This window comes from Peromyscus eremicus, chromosome 1 (genome assembly GCF_949786415.1).
Source record: "Peromyscus eremicus chromosome 1, PerEre_H2_v1, whole genome shotgun sequence".
Classification (NCBI taxonomy): Eukaryota; Metazoa; Chordata; class Mammalia; order Rodentia; family Cricetidae; genus Peromyscus; species Peromyscus eremicus.
Genome location: NC_081416.1, coordinates 48,458,613 through 48,480,809, shown reverse-complemented (window position 1 = coordinate 48,480,809; position 22,197 = coordinate 48,458,613). Strand labels below are relative to the sequence as shown.

Sequence of the window (22,197 nt, the reverse complement as noted above, 5' to 3'; positions counted from 1 at the left end):
TTCCTCACAAACAGCAGGAAGTAATTTCAAGGGTGGGGCAGGTGGTTTTTGGTCTTTCAATGGGTTTTGGGTTTCAGATAATTGTCATTGTTTAGGAGGGTTGGTTACAAGTTGTTGTTAATAGTCAGGAAAAGGGCTAAACAAAGGAGATTAGATTTAAGGTTCTTGTTTGAAAAAAAACAAAAAGAGGATATAGATAAGCAGTAGATTATTGAATCTACTCTGAAAAAAAAAGATATATAGAAATAATAGAACAAAGGGTATATTATTGAATCTACTCTGAAAAGAAAAAAGAGAGAATGTAGATATGATATAGATAAAAAGGTAGATTATTGAATTTACTTTTAAAAGAGATACTAGTTTCAAATACTTTACATTGGATTGGATTTTTATATATTGCATACAAATTATATATATTGAGATTGATATTGTTAGAAAATGCTGTACATATATTTCTAATCTTGTTCAGGATATTGTACCTATACAGTTCATTTAACAATGTAATGTAATTTGCTAATCTTTGAATGTTATGATTACCAACTATTAGGATATAAAGAAGTGTAAGTTAGTAGTTAGACATTACAATCAAACTTGTAGTTATATTAGGTATATTTTCAAAGTCAAGAAGAGATACATTTTAGACAGGTCATCTTTAAACCCTTCAGAGACGTACAGAATATGGCATTTAAAATGTTATTATAACTTAGAATTTTTCATTTTTTGACTATGAGACATGTTGACTCCTGGCAGTACTAATCTACTTCAGAGAACATATGGGCATTGAAGAAACTGCACATGGAGTTAACTTTCATTGTGTCAAAAGTTAGCCACTGGGCAACAAAGTGCCCTCACATCAACTGCTGACAGTATGCTATCCAAAATGGACAAACAGGACACAAAACAAAGGACTACCAATCCTTACCAAGACAAGTGTTGTTGCAGCTTTTGCAACAGGTGTCCTCTTAGGCCAGAACAATATGGCACCATCACTTAAGTGGCTTTGAAATCTGGAAAAGGTACATTGGCCCTTTCTTTGAAGGCAGCTGAATAGGTAGTGGCCTGATGGCTTCTGGTGTGCAGTGGAACAGTAGCTGAAATAGTTATTCTTGAAGGAATAACTAGACTGATGGTGTCTAACCTTTCAGTGGTAGACTAGCATTTAATAAAGGAGACAAAGCCACCCACAAGCCAAGAAGAATGGGAAGCTGAATTCCAAAAACACCAGTAATTTCCAGAATTTTAAATCCTGAATCATGACAAGACACTCAGTTTATCTGGTACATGAAATACTCAACGCCAAATGTGAGGTTGAGCTGTAGGCCTTGTGTACATCCTATTTCACAAACTAGTCTGTCAGATATGCTAAGCCTGTAAGCCAAAGATGATGCCCCAATGTGCAGAGAAACCTCAGGTGACTATCCAGGTTTCTGTCAAAACAAATTTTTTGGAAGTTACTTGTTTGCACTTCCTGTTTTACTAGGTAATATTATTTCCTTCTTTGGTCTCTGAGGGAGTTGAAGATTAGATAGTTGTAGTAACAATTTTCCTTGTTAAGAAATTCAGTTCCATCCATTTGCCTGCAAACCTCATGATGTCATTGTTTTTCTCTGCTGAGTAGTACTCCATTGTGTATATGTACCACATTTTCTTTATCCATTCTTCAGTTGAAGGGCATCTAGGTTGTTTACAGTTTCTGGCTATTATCAATAATGCTACTGTGAGCATAGTTGTGCATGTGTCCCTGTGGTATGATTGAGCATTCCTTGGGTATGCCCAAGAGTGGTATAGCTGGGACTTGAGGAAGATTCATTTCCAATTTTCTAAGAAAGCACCATATTGATTTCCAAAGTGGTTGTACACATTTGCATTCCCACCAACAGTGTAGGAATGTTCCCCTTGTTCCACATCCTCTCCAGCATAAGCTGTCTTCAGTGTTTTTGCTCTTAGCCATTCTGACAGGTGTAAGGTGGTATCTCAGAGTCATTTTGATTTGCATTTCCCTGATGATTAGGGATGTTGAGCAATTCCTTAAATGTCTTTCAGCCATTTGAGCTTCCTCTGTTGAGAATTCTCTGTTTAGCTCTATAGCCCATTTCTTAATTGGACTGTAGGGCATTTTGATGTCTAATTTCTTGAGTTCTTTATATATTCTGGATATCAGCCCTCTGTCAGATGTGGGATTGGTGAAGATCTTTCCCCATTCTGTAGGCTATTGTTTTGTCTTGTAGAAAAAAATCATCCTGAGTGAAGTAACCCAGACTTAGAAAGACAAACATGGTATGTACTCACTCATAAGTGGATACTAGATGTAAAGCAAAGGATAACCAGACTGCAACTCACAACTACCTAGTAAAGAGGACCCTAAGAAAGACACAGGGATCACCCAACGAGAGAGAAATGGATGAGATCTACATGAGCAAAATGAATGTGTGTGTGTGGGGGGTAATGGAGGGGAAAGGTCGGGGGAAAGAGAGCTTAGGGGAACAGGCCGTCCCAGCTGGATCAGGAACAGAGTGGGAGAAAAAGGACATATACCATGATAAATGAAGACCCCATGGGAATAGGAAGAAGCAGAGTGCTAGAGAGGTCCCCAGTGTGGGAGCCCGTTTTTTGGGTCCTTGTGGCTTTACCCAGCAGGCCCACATAGAGGATGACTAGGACCACAAGCTTGAGTGCAGGTGTTTGAGATGGTCTGCACTTGACTGTGCTGGAGGGGAGGTCTTTTGCTCCACCCCTTGGCGTCTCTATAAAAACCCTGGGGCAGAGACAGTCAGGGCCCATTGGAAAAGGTTCCAGGCCCTCTCGAGGCTATCCTTTATTTTCTATCTGTTTATCTCTGTAAGATTCTCTGCAATAAATTCTTCTATCTAATATTTCCTGCTGCTCACACTCAATAAAACTCTGGGGAACTGTGGGGTTGGTGGGTAAATGCCCCACACCCCAGTAATCCACAAAGACACCTCTGCAATAGACTACTGGCAATGGTCAAGAGAAAGCCTGAACTGACCTACTCTGGTGATCAGATGGCCGAACACCCTAACTGTCATGATAGAACTCTCATCCAGTGACTGATGGAAGAAGATGCAGAGATCCACGGCCAAGCCCCAGGTGGAGCTCCAGGAGTCCAATCGGTGAGAGAGAGGAGGGATTATATGAGCAAGAGATATTGAGACCATGATTGGAAAAATCACAGGGACAAATATCCAAACTAATGGAAACACATGAACTATGAACTAATAGCTGAGGAGCCCCCATGGACCTGGATCAGGCCCTCTGGATAAGTGAGGCAGTTGATTAGCTTGAACTATTTAGGAGGCCCCTAGGCAGTGGGACCGGGACCTGTCCTTAGTGCATGAGCTGGCTTTTTGGAACCTAGGGCCTATGCTGAGACACTTTACTCAGCCTTGGTGTAGGAAGGAGGGGACTGGACCTGCCTCAGCTGAATCTACCAGGCTGAGCTGAATCCCCCGGGGACTCCTTGTCTTGGAGGAGGTGAGTATGGGGGGTGGGCTAGGGGGGAAGTTGGGGGTTGGGGTGGGAGAAGGGAGGACAGGGGAATCCATGGCTGATATGTAAAATTAAATTAATTATAAAATAAAATTATAAAAAGAAATTCAGAAAAGAAATTCATTAAGAGGTGTAAAGTGTATAAATTTGAAAGATATCATATGATAGTTTTCTGTTGGTAATAAAAGATAGGATAGAAAGTGAATTAGGTACATTTTTGACTCACCAAAATAGGATAGATAATGAAATATTTTCTCTGAATTTGTCAAATTCAAATGTAGTAGACATTGTTGATTATTGATTGCCTGTATATATTGTATATAGCTATTATACTTATTATATATAGGTTTTCTTATGTTATTACTTTTTAAATGCTTTTTTTATTTTTTATTAGACAAAAAGGGGAAATGTGATGTATTTTATTTGTGCTGAAATGTGCTGATATTTTATTTGTGTTTTAATAAATAAGGTTTGCCTGGAGATCAGAGTAAACTGCAAGCCATTTTACATAGACAAAGAAGTCAGGCAATGGTAGTACATGCCCTTAATCTTATCACTTAGCAGGCAGAATCTCTATGTGTTCAAGGCCACACTAGGGAACAGAGCCAAGCATGGTGACATACAACTTTAATTCCAGTACCAACTATAGAGACCTGGAGGTCTGTACAGACAGATAGAAAGTGACAGAGCTGTGTAGGACGAGGAAATGAGGTAGCTGGGCTAACAGAGCCAATGAGAGGGTAGAACAGCAAGGCAACATATGTAGGGTAGACAGGAGCCAACTCGCATTTGGAAGCCCCCAGGTTGGTGAGGTAAGGTTAACTGTGACTTTTCCTATTTTCCTGATCTTTCTCTAAGGCTTTCATCCATATATTAGGCTCCATGTTTTTTATTTAATAGGCCATTTAGAAATTCACCTACATCTGAGGGAAGGGATTTGATAGATTCTGTTTAGAGATGTGTGTTCTAAGGTCTGTCTCTCTGCCTAATGTCTGGCTGTGGGGTCTCTGTAATTATTCCCATTGCTAAAGGAAGAAGTGTAGCTAGAGAGTTTTCTCTCAAGGTCGTGCCAAGCCCCGGCAGTCTGACAGCCCACTTATAAAATAAACACACAGATGCTTATATTATTTAAACTGTTTGGCCACAGCAGGTTTCTTGTTATCTAGTTCTTATATCTTAAATTAACCCATTTCTATTAATCTATAAGTTGCCACATGGCTCGTGGCTTACCGGTACCTTACATCTCGCTTGTCATGGCGGCGGTTCGCAGGTCTCTTTCCTCAGCCTTCCACTTCCCCCAATTCTCTTCTCTTTGTCCTGCCTATGCTTCCTGCCTGGCTACTGGCCAATCAGTTTTACTTATTAACCAATCAGAGCAACATATTTAACATGCATAACATCCCACAGCAAGGAAGCTTCTCTGATGTGGCTCAATAAGGCAGAATATCATTAGGAGTCATTTTTATCACTACTTTTTGTTTGTTTTAAAGACCAGTAGTATTTAACTTTACTCTAGATTTCTGGGCTATATAGTCTCTGGTTCTTGACAACACAAGCAGTTCGTGTATGGGTTCCATCTTGTGAAGTGAACCTTAAGTCAAATAAGAGTTGGTTGCTTACTCCCATAAGCTTTGTTCCACCATTGTCCTAGAATATTTTGCAACAGGACTGCAGAGTAGAATAAAGATTTCATAGCTGGGTTCACGATTACATTTCTTTTCTGGTAGCCTTTTGAGTAACTTCCTGTATCAAAGACACTAAAACATGAGGGTGAAGGTTTATATGTAGGCACCAGTTTGACCTCTCCATTTTCTGTGTATTATGTGAGTGTTGTCTTCAGCAATGGGGCCTTGCTGTCAGTTTGTGGAGATCAACCTAGTGTCTTTGCATGGCCTGGGTTGTTTGGGAATTTCCATGGTACCCCTTTGGTCAACAGCTCAATTGAGTATAAACTTGTCCTGGTACTGTAGCTTCATTTGGTGACAAGAGATGGCAAGCTGTGACTCTGTCTCCCCTCATTATTTGGGGAATCCATTAAGGTCACCTTCATATATTTTAGAAGGCTTCCACTGCACTAGTTTTCCATACCACCCCTCAAATGTCTCTCAATTCTAGCTGTCACTCCCTGCAATCTTTTCCTCAACTCCATCTCTCCTCACCTGTCCCACCTGATCTTTGCTTTTGATTCCTGATTCTTCTGCCATATGTACATTCATAAAATCTATTCAATTTCTTTCTGTCAGGGAAACCCATGTATTCTGCATTCCTAAACTCATAACTCGGTTATGATTTTTTTAGTGTCTTATATCCACCTATAAATGAATATATACTATATACATTTTTGTGGTTCTTAGTTACCTCACTCAGGATGTTTTTTTTCTGGTTATATCCATTTGCCTGAAAATTTTATGATTTTTTTTTCTACAGCTGAGCAATACTCTGTTTTGTAAATGTATCTCATTTCCTTTACCCATTCTTCTGTTGAGGGACATCCAGTTTCTGGCTATTATTAATAGAGCAGCAATGAACATGGGTGAACAAGTGTCCTTGTGGTGGGATGAAGCATGTTTTGGGTATATTGCCAAGAGTGATATAGTTGGGTCTTGAGATAGATCAATTCCCATCTTTCTGAGGAACTGTCACACTGATTTCCATAGTGGCTATAATTTGCACTCCCACCAGCAAAGGGTCAGTTTCCCCCTAATTCCACATTCTTAACAACATGAGCTGTAATTTGTGATATTGATCTTAGCCATTCTGTCAGGTGTAAGATGAATCTTAGATTAGTTTTGATTTGCATTTCCCTGATGGCATAGGATGCTAAATGTTCCTTTGTTTCTCAGCCATTTGGGTGTCCTCTATTGAGAATTCTTTGTTTAGATCTGTACTCTATTTTTTAGTTGGATTATTTGTTTTTTGATATCTAGTTCTTGAGTTGTTTATATATTTTAGATATTAGTCCTCTAACAGATGTGGGATTGGTAAAAATATTTTTACATTCTGTAGGCTCCTGCTCTGTCAGTAACATGGTGTCATTTGCCATGCAGAACCTTTTCAATTACATGAGGTCCCATTCATTAGTTGCCAATCTTAGTGCCTGCAATATTGGTATTCCTGTTCAGGATGTCATTTTCTGTGCCGATGACCCCAGTTTCTTATCTTTCACGTTCAATGTGTCTGGTTTTATGTTAAGGTGTTTGATCCATTTGGAGTTAGGTTATATCAGAAGGTTCATAGATAGGTCAGAAAAATGAGAATTTATTACAATTATATTTTAATTAATTTATTTTTTCTACTTTCAACATGCTTAAATTTTTTAAATTAAAAAACTATAGATGGGGGAAGAAATTCTGTCAGAAACATTCTATGCAACTAACTTTATCTTGATACCAAAGTCAGATAAGGAAATTTAATAGTTTTGTTAACTTGACAAAATCTAGAGTCACCTGGGAAGAGAGTCTCAGTGAAGGATTGTCTAGAGTAGACTAACTTGTGAATGTCTGTTGGGGATTTTCTTGATTTATTGGAAATCCTGGACGCTGTGGGCAGAGGATCCTGAATTTTGTAAGAGTGAAAGTGAGCTGATCATTAGCTTGCAGCATTAATTCATTGTTATCTGGTCTTGATTGTGATTAATGTGAGAAGCTCCTTCAGGTTTCTGCAGCCTTGAATTCCCTATAATGATGGACTGTAACCTGGAAGTGTGACCCAAATTAATTACCTAACCTTTAAGTTGCTTTTATCAGATATTTTATTATAGCAACTGGAAATGAAACGAAGACAGTGCACAATGAATGGAGGACAGGGCACAATGAATGGAAGACAGTGCACAATGAATGGAAGAAAGGGCATAATGAATAGAAGAAAGGGCACAATGAGTGGAAGACAGGGCACAATGAGTGGAAGACAGGGCACAATGAGTAGAAGACAGGGCACAATGAATAGAGGATGCACAATGAGTGGCAGACAGGGCACAATGAATGGGGAAGTATGAGCTCAGTATCTTTCATGAATAAAGCTGAAAATTCCTCAACATGGTACTTAGAAACTAAGACAAGAAGTGCATTAGAAAAAGTTTTACTGTTATCAAATGGGATCTGTCCCAAAGATTAGTAAAATGTAGATTCTAGAATTAAAGCTTTATATCCATAGCCACGTGATGCTTGAAAATTTCCCAAGAGAACACACTGAGAATAGGGTCTCTTTTCAATAAATGAGATTAGGAGACCAAGATATCCACATGAAAAAGAAAAATACATACATCTCAACTTGTCAGCTAGAAGACCATCTTTAAAATAAGTGACTTAAATGAAAAACACAAACTATGACAATACTAGAGGAAAATATAGGGGAGACACTTGAGGACATTGCATTGCAATGTATTGAGTGTTTTCATTTTTTTTCTTGTTTTGTTTCACAGATGACCACATGGAAAACACAAACAAATAGAAACAAACAAAAAAACTGTGATTGCCTCAAGGAAGAAAGATTCTGTTTGGCAAAAACTAGTCTATAGAATAAAAAGAAAACTTACAAAATAGGAAAAAACAAGCTAAAATTGTGCATCTGTAAAGCTATTTCTGATTTTTAGAATAGAAAAATAATTGCAAAACTCCGTACTGAATAATTAATATATGTAGACTTGTGAGATGCCTCAGTAGGTAAAGGAGTTCGTTTCCACACCTGAGGGTCTTTGTTCAAATTCTGGGACCCACATGCAGGAAGGAGAGAACTGACTTCTACAAGTTATTCTCAGAGTTCTACACACAAACACCATAGATGAGTAAATAGAGACATAAATAAAAACAAAAAATGTGTTAAAATTTAAATACTAATTTGTGGTCAATAGAAATTAGCAGACATTTTTGTAAAAAGAGGCACAAAATATTCTGTAGAGTACTATAAGTGTTGTCACATAAAAGAATGGTCAAGGATCATTACCTATTATGACAAGTTACACTTGGCTATGAACAAGATGTTGAGATGTGCTATTGGGCACAAGGGTTACCTTCGATAGTGATAAGGTATTATGTTTTTGGAAAGACTAGAAGAAATGAAAATTCTATAAGGAAGGATTTTGAAAGTTTTTAACCACAGAGAAATAGTGAGAAGACAGGTGTTGTTTACCTAACTTTATCGTTTACAGTAGACATTATATATAGAAACATTGCATGGTACCTCAGTAACACTCAGTAATGAGTTTTGTGTTTTCATTTATCCACTATAATGGAAATTTGACTTCTAAGATACAGAAACGAGTTTGTTCCCCAAGGCTCATTAATTGCTTTTCTCCTAAGAAGACAGGATGAGGATCTTCAGACACACTCTCAGGGAACTCTCCAGAGCTCTCTGAGTGTCTATAATTCTCTCTACATCTCTGTGCACTAGTATCTCAAATCCCAATGTGGCACACCGGGAGGCACACTGCTTGCCATTACCCATTAGAAGCTGTTTATTTTCTGAATGGCAGTCATTGTTAACACATGCAGGTCTTCTGCCTGACCTGAAGATCAGCTATGGACCTTCAACAAGTTGAAGAAAAACACTCAAAGATAAAAGTTACATTGATTGACTCTTATCTGGCAAATTCTTCATGTGTTTCCTTCTTCTGTTTTTATATACAGACACAACCTGTAAACTGGGGGAGAGGAGTAATCTTGTCTGGTTTGCCTATAGTATGTATTCCTAATAAAGAGGTAAGTGACCCTTGAAGAGAAGTAATGCATGATGAATTCAGACCTTGGTCTAAGCAGAGGTTCTGTTTTCCCCTCTTCCTTTAGAAAAGATTAAACATTGATCACCTACTACGACCAAGCTCCTGGAAGGGGATTTGTGAAGTATTGAATAATGGACTTTTAAGGTTTTAGAGTGACCATTCCATGTAAAACATTCCACTACTAAAAACTGGCTACCTACATCTCATTAGCATCACAATGAGATGTATAATTCTTGAAAAACAAATGGGCTATGAACACTTACTATGAGTTACTTGAAAATAGTTGTTTAAAAATAGTCTTGAGTGCTAAAGCAGTTTAAAGGCTAAGGTTATTCTTCTAAAACTATTTTTGAAATGCTAAGTCTGCAATAGTTGTCAAAATAGTACAGGAGATTTAATGATTCATATAATAAGTTATTCTCACAAAAAATATAAAATGTAATTTGTTTGATGTAAATGTTATTTTGTTCACTATATGTTTGATTTACTTGGAGATAAAAAACAGTCATAAAAGGCACAAACCCAGAAGATAAAATAATCTTTCTGCACACTGATGACAGGCTAGATATAAATGCATATTCTTTCAACGATATTTCTACCCTATACTATGAGGTCAAGCTCATTGTTGGATGAAATCTTAACTCTTACACCTTCAGTGTTTTTTGCACTGCTTACAAAAATTGCAATTCCCATGTAACTTCTTAGATATTAAAATTTCCTACAAATACAGTAAGAAATAATACTTTCAATTCTGTTTTACACACACACACACACACACACACACACACACACACACACACACCCCTACACAGGCACACTCCATTTGTAGATAATACAGTAAATTCTAAAAGTTGTCATATGGTATATAATTGGCAAATAAATATTTTCAAGGTAGATGTACATCATTAAAGTGGGCAAAGGCTCAGGAAATTAATGATAGGCAATAACAGTCTTTCCAAATATTCCCAGCCATACAAAAAAGTTTAAGTATCATTAGACTATAATATCCTGAGAAAAGTAAAACTAAAAATTCAAAAAGAGGAATGCATTATCTAAAATTATGGATTACAGGAATGAAATTTTTGAAAAGGATGGTTCATGTGGGATTACATGTCCAGTAATTGGTTGGTTTTTTTTTTTTTTTGGTTTTTCGAGACAGGGTTTCTCTGTGTAGCGTTGCGCCTTTCCTGGATCTCACTTGGTAGCCCAGGCTGGCCTCAAACTCACAGAGATCTGCCTGGCTCTGCCTCTCGAGTGCTGGGATTAAAGGCGTGCGCCACCACCGCCCGGCCAGCGTTGGTATTCTTAGTGTAAAAACAAACAGATTCATGAGAAGGCACAGGCCCAAATGCAGGATAAACAATTTGGAGAGAGAATTTTCAATACTTAAACTTACCCAGAACTAAAGCCCTGGATGCTATTATCACAATGTAATGACAACATGGTTATAGTACTTACTAAACCATGCTAAATAACCAGCATTTTCTTGCCTTTGATATGCTACTTTATTTTCCCAATAACACCCCAAGTAGGGCTCATTACAGTCTTCATTTTGTAGGTGGCTATATGGTGTGTAGGGGAGTTAGGTATTTTCTAGGTAGTCAGTAGGTGATCTGGTATGTATTTCTCCCAAGAACTTGAACTCTCTGTGTTTTAGTTAATGATATTTCTTCATTTCATACTGCTTCTGGGATTGAACACTCTTTCAACATACCTGTGAGCTCCACAAATCTAGTATGTACAGTATTTAGCAATATTGATTCAAGGTAAGGCCTTCTTTGAGCTCTTCATAATTTTATGTCTCTGGATATATTCGTATCAATGGATCTAGATGTGCTGTATAAAAGCATGAGGATATGTGTGCAAAGAAGCGTTAAAATGCAATTCAAGCTTATTACTTCATTCAGAGCTATTAGCATTCAGAAGAATCATTTTATAGTTGGGAGGCTCACTTGCTTGATCTTTAATGAGAGCAAATCTATAGTGACCAAGATGAAATTAACATACAGTGTACCACTAAGTTTACTGTCATTAAATAAAAGAAAATGATTATTCATTATAATTAAATTAAGTTATTTTATATCATTAGCTTGTAATGCGTGAAAAGTTTACCTGAATTCAAAGCAGAAGTTGGTAATTATATTATTTAAATATGCAGACAATTTATATCTCTTGTGCTTCACAATTTAGATGGATATAGCAATTTATCAAAGTCATTATGTTATTGACAGAGAACAGGCTGTTTGTATAGTATCTCTTGGCAGGGAATCACAGTATTGTTAGTTCTACAGAGCCCAAGAAAAGTGAACAGGTGTGTAGATACATTAATATAAACCATTTTCACACAGTTACTAAACTTTCTCTGTCTGGTTAAAAAATACATGTAATTTTTATTTTTGGTGGAAAATAAAGATTTCACAGATTTCAATTCCTTTATTACACTCTTCTTAACTTGTTTTTTTTTTTAAAAAATAATTCTGTGTGTTTGGGTGCATTGCCAACATGTATGTCTGTGCACAATGTGTGCTTCATGACTGAGGTGGCCAGAAGATGGTGTTAGATTCCTTGTTACTGGAGTTACAGACAATTGTGAGCTTTCAGGTAGGCACCGAGTCCTTTAAAATATAAAGCCATTGCTTATAACTTCCGAATTATCTCTCCAGCCCCTTATTCACCTCTTTTTTTTTTAATTGTTTAAGGCCTTCTGTTGACTAATTGGTATCATTAATGGAGAACAGGACAGAAATGACGTGGTTCATCCTGTTGGGACTGACCAATAACCCACGTCTGCAGCTTCCCCTCTTCTTCACTTTCCTCCTCATCTACACCATCACCCTGGTGGGGAACCTGGGGATGTTTCTGTTGATTCTCTTGGACTCTCGGCTTCACACCCCCATGTACATTTTCCTCTGTCACTTGTCCTTAGTGGACTTTTGTTACTCGTCAACAGTCACTCCAAAAGTCATAGCTGGATTCCTTACAGGAGACAAGATTATGTCCTACAATGCATGTGCCACTCAGATGTTCTTTTTTGCAACCTTTGCTAATGCGGAGAACTACCTTTTGGTCTCAATGGCCTATGATCGCTATGTAGCAGTGTGTAAGCCCCTACACTATGCCACTACCATGACAACAAGTTTGTGTGCATGTCTAATCATTGGCTCTTACATCATTGGTTTCCTGAATGCTTCCATCTATACTGTAAATGCATTAAGTCTCTCCTTCTGTGAGTTTAATGTGATCAATCATTTTTTCTGTGACATTCCAGCAGTCATGATTGTATCTTGTTCTGATAGACATGTCAATGAACTCATTCTTATTTATGTAGCCAGCTTCAATATCTTTTTTGCTCTTATACTTATCTTAATATCCTACTTGTTCATTTTCATTAATATAATAAAGATGCATTCAGTGGCAGGATATCGCAAAGCTCTGTCCACTTGTGCCTCCCACTTCACAGCTGTCTCCATTTTCTATGGGACAGTCATATTCATGTACTTGCAGCCCAGTTCTAGTCACTCCATGGACACTGACAAAATCGCATCTGTCTTCTACACCATGGCCATCCCCATGTTGAACCCTCTGGTCTATAGCCTAAGGAATAAGGAGGTGAAGAATGCATTCATAAAGATTGTATTGAGGTTAAAATAATATTACAGCTTTCAATTTTTGGAATGCACACTATCTGGAATCACTTCTCCCATCTTACCCTATACTGAGTCATATTTTCTCATGCTACACTGAATTCAAGAACTTGAATTGATGTCTTTACCTGTGCAATAGTGTGTTGGTGTCCAAACGTCACTGTCTTATTTGGAAGAGTGAAACCTAAATAAATGGTGTATGATTCATTCAAGATAGCTGGTGAAAAACCTAAATGACTATATTATCATATTCAATAATTTTTCATGCAATACTTTTTTTTATTATATCAATACAAATCTCTGTATACAGGTGCATCTAGAAGCCAGTTAAAGAGAAGACACACACATAGGTTTCTTGTGAAGATTTCTACAAATGGATATCAGAAAATTTCCAGAATAAAATGTAACATGGATTTGTGTTATATGTCTACTTTTGTGTTCATTTAATTGTGCTCATTTCATAGGGATATCCAAATGTTTGTTTAATGACTATAATATGAGGTTGTATTTAAAAAGTGATACTGGAAATCAGCAGACTTGTTTAAAAAATGTCAGTCATCCTCCCCATATAACCCATGGATGGCTCCTCTGGATAAATTTGAAAGTGAATATCATCCTGAGTGAGGTAACCTAGAGTCAGAAAGACAAACATGGTGTGTACTCACACATAAGTGATACTAGATGTAAAGCAAAGGATAACGAGACCACAACCTACAGCTCCAGAGAAGCTAGGAAACAAGGAGGACCCTAAGAGGGCTGTAAAGATCGCTTTTGGAAAGAGAAGCAGATGAGATCCTGATGAGTAAACTGGTGAGGAGAGGGGGCAATAGACGGTAGAGGATGGGAATGAGAACGCGAGGGAACTGGATCATTGAGCTTGGGGAGGGAATGAGTGGGAGAGCAATGAAAGCGATATCTTAATAAAGGGAGACATTATGGGGTAAGGGAGAAACCTAGTGTTAGGGAAATTCCTGGGAATCCCCCCAGATTAGACTACAGCAACAGTGGTGAGGGTGCCTGAACTGGCCTAACCTGGTTATCAGATTGGTGAATACCCTGTCATCATAGAGCCTTCATCCAGTAACTGATGGTAGCAGATGCAGAGATTCACAACCATGTACCAGGTGGACCTTCGGGAATCCAGTGGAAGAGTGGGAAGAGAGATTACATGAGCAAGGTGTGGTGTCAAGATCATGATGGGAAAATCTACAGACAACTGAACTAAGCTCAAAGGAACTCATGAATTTTAGACTGACAGCTGTGGAATGTGCATGGGACCGTACTAGACCCTCAGCACAGGGGAGACAATTTTATAGCTGGGTCTGTTTGAGGGGCCCCTGGCAGTGTGATCAGGATATATCCCTAGTGGATGACCTGGCTTTCTGGATCTCATTTCCTATGGTCAGACAACTAATTCACCCCTGATAAAGCAGTGACGAGCTTGGTTTTGCCTCACCTGAGTGTACCAGGCTTAGCTGTCCCCCCATGGGAGAACTTACCTTGTTGGAGGAGGGGAAGAGGGGTAGGGAGGAAGGTGGTAGAGAGCAGGAGGAGGGATGAAAGGGGGATCTGTGGTTGGTATGTAAAATGAAAAAAAAAAGTCATGGAAAAGGAGCTGCCTTCTTAAATTTAGTTATTGAGTGATATTTATCCCCCCTTTTTTCTCCCATACCCTCTCATTTTCTCAGTCTCCAAGAATATACTAATTATAGTTTTCCCTCCTCATTATCAAGTATAAGAGCTCAAGTTATATCATTCAGCTCTATTTCCTGGCTGTTTATTACAGAGATGGTTTAATATAGGTCTTACTATCTTTCCTAATCTCATAAACTTTTAGCAAAAAATGAATCTACAAAGATTGTGAGAGGACTCAGTGGGTAAAGTACTTGCTGTAGAAACATAAGGTCATTAAATAGCCTAAGCATCTATGTGAAATGTGACCAATGTGCCTGGTGTCTGTAATCCTGACACTGGGGCAGTCCAAACCATAGTGACTGTCACCTTAACACAGAATCTACTATAGCAAAGGCATGGAGAAAGGTGACTGCTATATGCTTCTGTAAGGAATATAGATTAACATAAGCACTATAGATAATTATAGGGAGCATCCCATACCCTGGTACTGAGTAAAAATTCAAAAGAAATAAAATCTATTTGGACAACAACAACAAACAATCCTTGCAGTGGTAATCACAATACACAAGAAATAGAAAGAAATCATAAATGTTCCCAGGTGATTGTGGAATAAAGATAATATAGTATTCAAATGGTTTGTATATAATATGTACTAATGATTCATACAAATATTTTATTATTTATAACAACAGGAATGTGACTGGAGATCATTAGGCTTTCATCGGGGATGGAGACATGATGGAATAGAGGAGGGTTAGCTAAATGAAGGGTGTATGAAACATCAGGTGGAAACCTGCTTCTTTTTTGTTTCAATTCTTTTCTTATTTTTTCTTTTTGAGATTATAATATAATTATGTCATTTATTCCTCCTATTTCCTCCTTCCAAATTCTTCCGTATGCCCTTCTCTACTCTATAAATTCATAGCCCATCTTTTCACTAATGGATATTGCATGCACACATGTACACATATATGCATATATTCCTAAATATACTGGTTCAGTCCACATAATGGTTTTTGTTTTTGTTTTTGTTTTTGTTTTTGTTTTTCGAGACAGGGTTTCTCTGTGTAGCTTTGCACCTTTCCTTGATCTCTCTCTGTAGACCAGGCTGGCCTCAAACTCACAAAGATCCACCTGCCTCTGCCTTCCGAGTGCTGGGATTAAAGGCATGGGCCACCACCACCCGGCCACATAACGTTATTTTTGTGTATGTTTTCAGGGCTGATGGCTTGGTACTGGATGTCTAATTGATATGCTCTTCCTTTGGGAAATTGGCTTATGCTCCCAGCTTTTCTCAGTTACCTATAGCTCTTTGTGAAGGCTTGAGGCATTATGGGCTTTTCGTTTTCACTTTGGCACTTCTATTGGTGTCATCCTTTTTTAGCTCATGTTTGGCCAGTCATGTAGGTGATACATCATGGATGTAGTTTTTGATGTTACTGGGAGACAGAATCTCATAGCAAACTCCCTCATTCTCTGACTCTTAACAATCATTCTATATTCTCTTCAGCAACGTTTTTACAAGACTTACGTGCATGAATGTTTTGTAGATGTATCTATTGGGAAAGGGCTTCACAATTGTGCATTTTGTTATTATTATTATTATTATTATTATTATTATTATTATTATTATTATTTGGTTTTCATGGGAGGAGAGTGAAGAGGAATAGCAGGATGCAAGTGAACTCATATGAAAAATGGTAAAAGGGAAGGCTGTTTAGGGAGAAGATGGAGATAAATACAGAAGAAAGAGGGAAGTGTATAAAATAACAATTAGGAAGTCTAAAAAAGTCACAAGGAATCATGATATTTATCTAAACAAACCTTATAATACCCATAATGAAGTGTATAAATACACATTTAGAGTTAAAAAAACTTTTATTGTATGGACTGACAATGGTTCCTCCAACAAAAACAATACCAGACATGAAATGCTTTCATCTGAGTTGTTGGATAGAGATATCCAAGAGACTCCCAAACCATACAGCTTGTTGTTGTTGCATCTTATTGCCCCCTAGAGGTGAAAGGAGAGTAACAGTGCTGAAGACACTACACACTTCAGAAACAGAGCCCATAAACTGAGCTGAAACTGACATGAATGTCCTCCCAGACTAGTTTCATCACACCGGAAGGCACGATGCAAGCTTCCAAAGGATGTAGACAACCAATAATCCTATCCGGATATGATTTCTATGACCCACATAAAACACCAATATTGCATAGTAACCCTAATGGTGTAATAGTGGTAAGAATACCTTGGCAGTAACCAACAGTTCTCTAATTTTGAGATCCAGTCAACAAGAAGGATACCATTCCTCATTCTGGAAACCTAGATAACCACTTATTGCTGGTTTAATTATGGTTATTGTAAGAAAACCTACAACTTCTAATTCAGTAAACCAGCACAATCCCTAACAACGATATGTATATATTTGTCTTAGGCCCACAGGCAAGTGTAGAAACACACTCTTTTTCTAACCCAATGAAAACATACAGGCTAAAAGTAAGATGTTTAAGAGGATAGGTATCCTGTGTTGCTAAATAGTGTGGCTCCTAAAAACTATTGAGTTATAAAAATCCCAGTGCTGGTTGTGGGATATTGCTTTATGAATTTTTGATCAGGGAGTCTGTGGAGGCCCTTAAAACAATACACTCTTGGCATTCCTCTTGGTAACTCAGTGTAAATATTTGATAAGATACCTCATAGCTTATAGCTGAAGGCAACATTTACATTTGTTGCAATATATAAAGAAATTAGCCTGGAACTGAACTTCCACAGTTCTAGAAAGTGCCAGAAGGTTCTACACAGGTGGTTGAGTGAAAGAAGCCTTCAATTGTCTTCCACAGCTGTGAACCCTATGAACAACAATGCCAATCTCCCAGGCACGATGCATTGGTGTAAACATAGATTGGCTGTTATGGGGGTAACTAACAGTCCTCTAGATTTGAAGCTTAGTCTATAAGAGGGAATTTATGGATGATACTAGCAGTGAAAAGGAAAAGAAAAAAATGACTGAGGGGGTCTTATGCCCTGTGGTGGGTGTAACACGAATTTTAAATGGCCTTAATAATAATAATAATAATAATAATAATAATAATAATAATCCATACTGTGGGATGTTCTGTATGTTAAATGTAATTCTCTGATTGTTTAATAAATAAAATGCTGATTGGCCAGTAGCCAGGCAGGAGGTATAGGCCGGACAAGCAGAGAAGAGAATTCTGGGAACAGGAAGGCTGAGTCAGAAAGACGCTGCCAACTGCCACGATGAGAAGCAGATGTTAAGATACTGGTAAGCCATGAGCCACATGGCAACTTATAGATTAATAGCAATGAGTTGATTTAAGACATAAGAATAGTTAGCAAGAAGCCTGCCATGGCCATACAGTTTGTAAGCAATATAAGTCTCTGTGTGTTTACTCGGTTGGGTCTGAGCAGCTGCGGGACTGGCGGGTGAGAGAGATTTGTCCTAACCATAGGCCAGGCAGGACTGGAGAAAACTTCATCTACAAACCCGGGGTCAGGTATTGGAGTGAATGCTAAAAGATCAGAGAGGCAGAGCAAACCACAGCCAACCTCACCTTGACAACTCCTCAGCCAATTCTGTTTCCATGAATCCTCAGACTCAAAGCCTCTGGGTCCTCACTGGAATGGCTCTCAGCTGAACCGCTCAATAGCTTCTAGTTCCTGGTCCTCACGCCTTATATACCTTTCTGCTTCCTGCTATCACTTCCTGGGATTAAAGGCATGTGTCCTTCCCAAGCAAAGACATGAGATCTCAGGTGCTGGAATTAAAGGTGTGTGCCACCATGCCTGGCTCTGTTCCTAGTGTTGCCTTGAACTCACAGAGATACAGATGATCTCTGCCTCCCAAGTGATAGGATTAAAGATGTGTGTGCCACCACTGTCTGGCCTCTATGTCTAGTCTAGTGGCTTTTCTGTTCTCTGACTCCCAGATAAGTTTATTAGGGTACACAGTATATCAACCACAGGTGGGGATGGGGTCAGTGGGCTACGAATGTTCTTTTGCTAAACTGATATGGTGCAAATCAATTTCTAAATATTTATGTTTACATCAGTAGAAAAATACTACACTTCAACCTTAATCATAGAAAAACGCTACTCTCAGCATTAATTAAAGATGCTTCTTTTTTGCTATGAATGGTGGTGAATAAGGAGACTCTTGGCTGCTCAAGTTGCTAAGAACAAATGATGTTGGGTTTTCAGCTCTCAAGAGGGCATTTATGTCACTCACTCAAAGGCTCAGAGAACGTCACAGAGGAGGAGGCAGGAAGTATGTGAGTGCCAGAAAATATGGAGAAGAGCTGCAAAGTGTCTTCAGAGTCTGACACAACAACTGCAATTATGATCCTACAGCAGCTGCCACTTCCTGAACTTTCTTGCACTGAACTGGGCCTATCAAAGTCAAATTGGACAGAGGAGGGGCTCACAGAACTGAACACTTCCTTAACTATTAGCTGGATTCTAGAGGAGAGACAATCTTGTTCTTCAGTTGAGAACCCACTGGTGTCCACCAGGCACCAATGGATAGTTCCAATTCTAAGGCCGCTTACATAGTTCTTGTTAAACTCAATGAAGCTCCAAAGTCATGAGTGTGAGAAAGGGACTTTTTGGGGGGCAGAAGGTGAAGAAAGACAAGCTAGGATGGGATGAGAGTAATAAGAATGCATAATATACATTTTTAGAACAAATTTAGTAAAACTTATAAAAAACAGAAAAGAAAATTAGTGACTCCTCACTAATTTACATAATTTCATTTATCAGTTAAAAACTTTAATTTTAAAGATATAACACCCCTTTTGGTCCCTACAGGCAGGTTAATTGTCTCTTCTCTAGGAAAACTGGATGAGAATTCTTCAAGTATTCTCACAGGGGAAATCTCCAGAGTGCACCCAACCTGTATAATTCTCTCAAGTTCCCCTTACATTGGCCTCTAAATCCCAACCTGACTCCAAATCACATTGTTTAGAAAGGACATCCTGCAGGGCATGATTCATTGGACATCATTAATCATCTGAGTGATATTCATTGTGAATACAAAAATGCCTTCTACTTACCTGAAGACTTGCTGTGAACTTTTAGCCAGTATCAAAGAGATTTCCAAATATAAAGAATACATTGATGGATTTTTCTACTATCAGTGTATATTGATTGTGCAAAATAATGAGCATTAAAACATTTTCTATATGTATATAATGTATGCTGCTCATAGGCACTGCTAAGTGATTGATTTTTGAATTATACCTTCTTTTAAAGATAGCTATCTGCTCTTTATTATTTACAGAAATGCTGAGTTGTGTAAAAAAAGGAATTGTATCATATCTATTTTACCAGTAAGGAGGAGGTAAGTGATTCTTCTCAGGACAACAAAAATCTAAGGAATTCCTGTTGATTAGAAACTTGATCCATGCTTATGTTTTTTTTTTTTTCTGCCAGTTTCCATCATATTAAAGAAGTTGGGTCTCCTATAATAGAATTTTGGCGATATTCTATAGGAGATTTTATGACTCCAATATTATTCTGTATTGAGTGTTCTTTTGAGTCTCTCAGAATATTTTGCTTCTACATCATGTTTGCACTTAAATGAGAAGTAAAATTCATAAAACAATCATAGGTTGTTTGTATCCGATATGAGTTATATGAAAACAAAATGAGATGTTCAAAGTTATTTTTTTAAAAAACATTGAGGTGAGAGTAGGTCATAAGTGCCATAATGTATATAATGGAGACTTTATTAGTTTGTTTTATAAATCATGCTTCTTTTGTTCACTAAATACAGACAAATACAGGCAGTCTGATTAATGATTTTATGTTACATGTAGCCTTTCATCTCATTGGGAGTTATAACAGATAAAAATGAGAAAGGTGAAATGGGACTTTGCTAAACTGAAAAAGGTCATAATGAATTATAAATTAATAAATTCCTAATTTCACATTAAAGCTATTTTAATCTCATGCTTACTCATGGGAATTTGCTTAAGTTTTTTAATCTGGATCCTATCTTATAGTTCCTGTGTAACTTCTCAAATTCTCAGTTTCTTTACCAATGTATAATAGCACTATCTAACACACACACACACACACACACACACACACACACACACACACACACACAATTATAAATGCCTTCACTATTGTTTGAAGCAAATGCTGAAAGTGATCATGTGTGTTAAAGTTGGGAACCATGACATCTTTGAGGGCAGGCTTGTACTTGATCTTGCCAAAGATTGATGAGTAAGATGATAGACAGTAGTAGTTAATTTTAGGTGAATATCCTACCAGAGTTTTCAGAGTAGAAAGAATATTTGAAATAATATTGTTACTATACAAGAACAGATTCAAATAACTTTAAAAAAATATGAAGCTTTGGAATAAACAGATCTGTGGTAAAGACAGTCACCCACTGACCTGTGATTAGCCTGTTTCACAACACTAACAAGACAAAGAATGGATTTATAGAAGTCATGGCTTTTACTAAACTGAAATACAGACTTCAAGGAAAAAATTAACAATAGTCTACATGAAAATGTAGAAAGACAATGTTATTTGTTGAGTAAAGACAGAGAAACCCTAGTGAGCATAGATATGATCACTGCCTGGAACTGGGGGAAAAGACAAAATGGAGAGAAAAGCTTCAAGATTGACATGCAAGTGAAGCCTTGCACTTTAGTATTCACCTTGGTCTAACCAATGTGAAGTCCCTGGATCCAGCCTAACACTAGTGTGATGGCAGTTGTCAGGCTGTGCTCAGCAGCCAGCATAGTCCTATCATATGCACTTTGTTTACTGAATTCCACTTGGGTTTTGGGACTGTCTTTATTCTGTGGATGGAAAAACGATGTTTGGGAAATGAGGCTACAGTGACTCCTACCTGGTCAGCAATTGCTCCAATATTAGCCCTTTCCAGTAGTGTAAATCCTATCTCTGCCAAATCACTGTACTTACTCACTCACTCATTCACTCAGAAAATTGTATTTTCAGGTTGAACTCATTCCCATAACTCCACTATCCCTTGAAAACTACTGTGCTCAAGAGTTGAACACCTCAATCAATTCAGAGACTTATGATTTAACTATGAATTTTCAACATGTATGGATGTTAGTGATGGTGAAAATCTGTCTGAGATGGTGAAGATGAGACATCATCATGAAATCAAGAACTTCTTTTGTTTGTTTGAATCTTGTTATGAAACTATTTTATGTATCCCAGGCTTGTGTAATTAAGAAATTTTAAATTCATGAAGGACAATTCTGCTTTTAAGAGAAGAATCATTTTTATCTGGATTTTTGTTTTTTGTATTTGCAATGAGAAGAAACAGTCTTGTGAAAAATATGAAATTAGTGCTTGATCAGTCACATTATTTGTTCACTGTGAAAACGTAAATACTGTGTTTCATGAATGGTGACAAAATTACAATTATAAATTCAGGTGATTAGTTTGATATAAATTCACTTAAAACTGAGAATTAACAGACACTTAGAAACATTTAAAGGTTGGCATGAGTCCAAAGCAGATAGTGCCCATTAATAGTTTAGAAACAAGAACAAATTACTTAACCTCTTGTACCTTATAATTTACATAAAAGTGGCAACCAATCAAATATGTTCCTAAGAAGAGGCAGTAAACACACTTCAAAAATGCCCATAACAGTGCTTATGCAGGTGAGCAATATG

General features: G+C 37.7%; 1 protein-coding gene across 1 annotated transcript; it reads left to right on the top strand.

Moving 5' to 3' along the window:
* The first annotated feature begins 11,947 nt into the window (after positions 1 to 11,947).
* On the top strand, positions 11,948 to 12,874 carry LOC131897127 (olfactory receptor 5B3-like). Its single transcript, XM_059248007.1, has one exon. The coding sequence runs from the start codon at positions 11,951 to 11,953 to the stop codon at positions 12,872 to 12,874; it is 924 nt and encodes a 307-aa protein (XP_059103990.1). The 5' UTR covers positions 11,948 to 11,950.
* Positions 12,875 to 22,197: the final 9,323 nt, after the last annotated feature.

Bases quoted from the DNA above. Each gene is read 5' to 3' on its own strand.
- LOC131897127 (XM_059248007.1), top strand. From the start codon at position 11,951: ATGGAGAACAGGACAGAAATGACGTGGTTCATCCTGTTGGGACTGACC.